Here is a 1453-nt window from a genome sequence, read left to right as displayed (position 1 = left end):
GGACCGGGCCTCCGTGGCTTCCCTGCCCACCTCACGCAGCTGGAGGGGCTGCGCGTGCCGGGGCTGCACTCTGATAGGAGCGGGGCCGGGCCCAGCTCAGCTCCAAGCCCTGCGCTCCTCCAGGGCGAGCGGCAGAGAGAGTTCCTACGGTGTCGGAGCCAGGGCAGATCCTGCCTACGCCCGGCTCAGGGTGTGTGTAGCGTGGGACCCCCACCCCCCAAGAAGGTTCCAGCTCTTGCAGGCGCCCCAGAGATGCCGGAGTGGAGAGAGCGGTGTGCTCCCGGACGCCCGCAGCCCGCCCCTGCTCTCCTGCATCCCTGGGTGGGGGGCGCACGCTGCGGCGGCAGGCTGTACACCGCGCCCCGCCGGGAGGGGAACATGGCGCGCTCAAGGAAGTTCTGCTCTCCTGAACGTGCGCCGCTGTGGGCAGCTTTTATCTGGGAGCTGTGGCCACGCCAGTCTGCCTGGCAGCCGTTCTGACATTTCTGGCCTGAGCCCTGGGTGTGGCGGCTGGGCCTGTGAGCATGGGCAGCAGAGCCCGCCCTGCTCGGGGCCGGCAGCACCCGGAGAGCCTCGAGCCTGGCTCCAAGAGGAGCGGCCAGGGACACGGCCCCGGGACGCCAGCAATGGCCGGCCCGGCCACGGCTGCTCATCGCCTCCCTGCCTGTCCACGAGTCCCTGGGAGCCCCGTGCGTCTCTCTGGGACTCTTCCCTCACCGGGGTCAGGAGAAGCGGCCTGGGCACCGGACGGAGCCTGCGTGGACGGGTGGTGAGCCCGCAGGTGGGCCTGTCAGGTCTGCACTCAGAAACGCGGCCTCGACGCCACCTGGAGACGCTTCTGCTGCTTCTTGGGTAACTGGCGTGAGCGTGTCCTCCCTGCCAGGAAAGAACGCGGCCCTGAGGCAGGCGCCAGCGCAGGCTGGGGCAGCGGGGCCGGCCAGAGACCGGCTCAGCTGCCCACAAAACTGGCTTAAGCACCCTGAGCCCCAGTCACCCCGACCCCCAGGTCCTGCCAACCCACGCCAGTGCTTCCCTGAGGGGCTGCCGGGTGCGGCCCGCAGCCGGCCTCACGCTCAGAGCGTCCGGGCTCCTGGTGGACTCGGGGGCTGCCGATGTCCAGGCCGGCCCTCATGGACGGCCAGAGAGCAGCCACCACCGCGGGCCTGGCGCCCCACGGGCACCGCGCACACACATGCTTGCCCTTACAGACATGCAGACATGCACAAGCAAGAACGCCCTTCCAGGTGGTGATTATAAGTCCTAGAACAGCTGTCTGTGGGGAAACACTGTGATCCAAGTACACCCCCCCCACAGGACCGCACTGGCCAGCCTGAGCCCGCTCAGTACCGCAGCCACGGAGGGTCACAGCTGGGGATGAGGCCCACTGAGGGCAGTGGCGGGGGCTGTGTCCACGGGGAGTGTACCAGGGGCTCTGGCAACACGGCCACCAGCC

At 69.4% G+C, this 1453-nt stretch overlaps 1 protein-coding gene across 2 annotated transcripts in view; it reads right to left on the bottom strand.

The window, feature by feature from the left end:
* Positions 1-456: 456 nt before the first annotated feature.
* The window catches only part of Ankmy1 (ankyrin repeat and MYND domain containing 1), a 52912-nt gene continuing 51915 nt past the window's right edge, over positions 457-1453 (bottom strand). For both annotated transcript variants that reach the window (XM_070004353.1, XM_070004446.1), the window contains exon 18: positions 457-876. In XM_070004353.1, coding sequence (XP_069860454.1) covers positions 723-876 — 154 coding nt within the window. In that variant the 3' untranslated portion in view covers positions 457-722. The remainder of the gene's footprint in view (positions 877-1453) is intronic.

This window comes from Dipodomys merriami, unplaced genomic scaffold (genome assembly GCF_024711535.1).
Source record: "Dipodomys merriami isolate MVZ:Mamm:240054 unplaced genomic scaffold, mDipMer1.0.p SCAF_1, whole genome shotgun sequence".
NCBI lineage: Eukaryota > Metazoa > Chordata > Mammalia > Rodentia > Heteromyidae > Dipodomys > Dipodomys merriami.
This window is presented reverse-complemented; position numbering and strand designations above follow the sequence as displayed.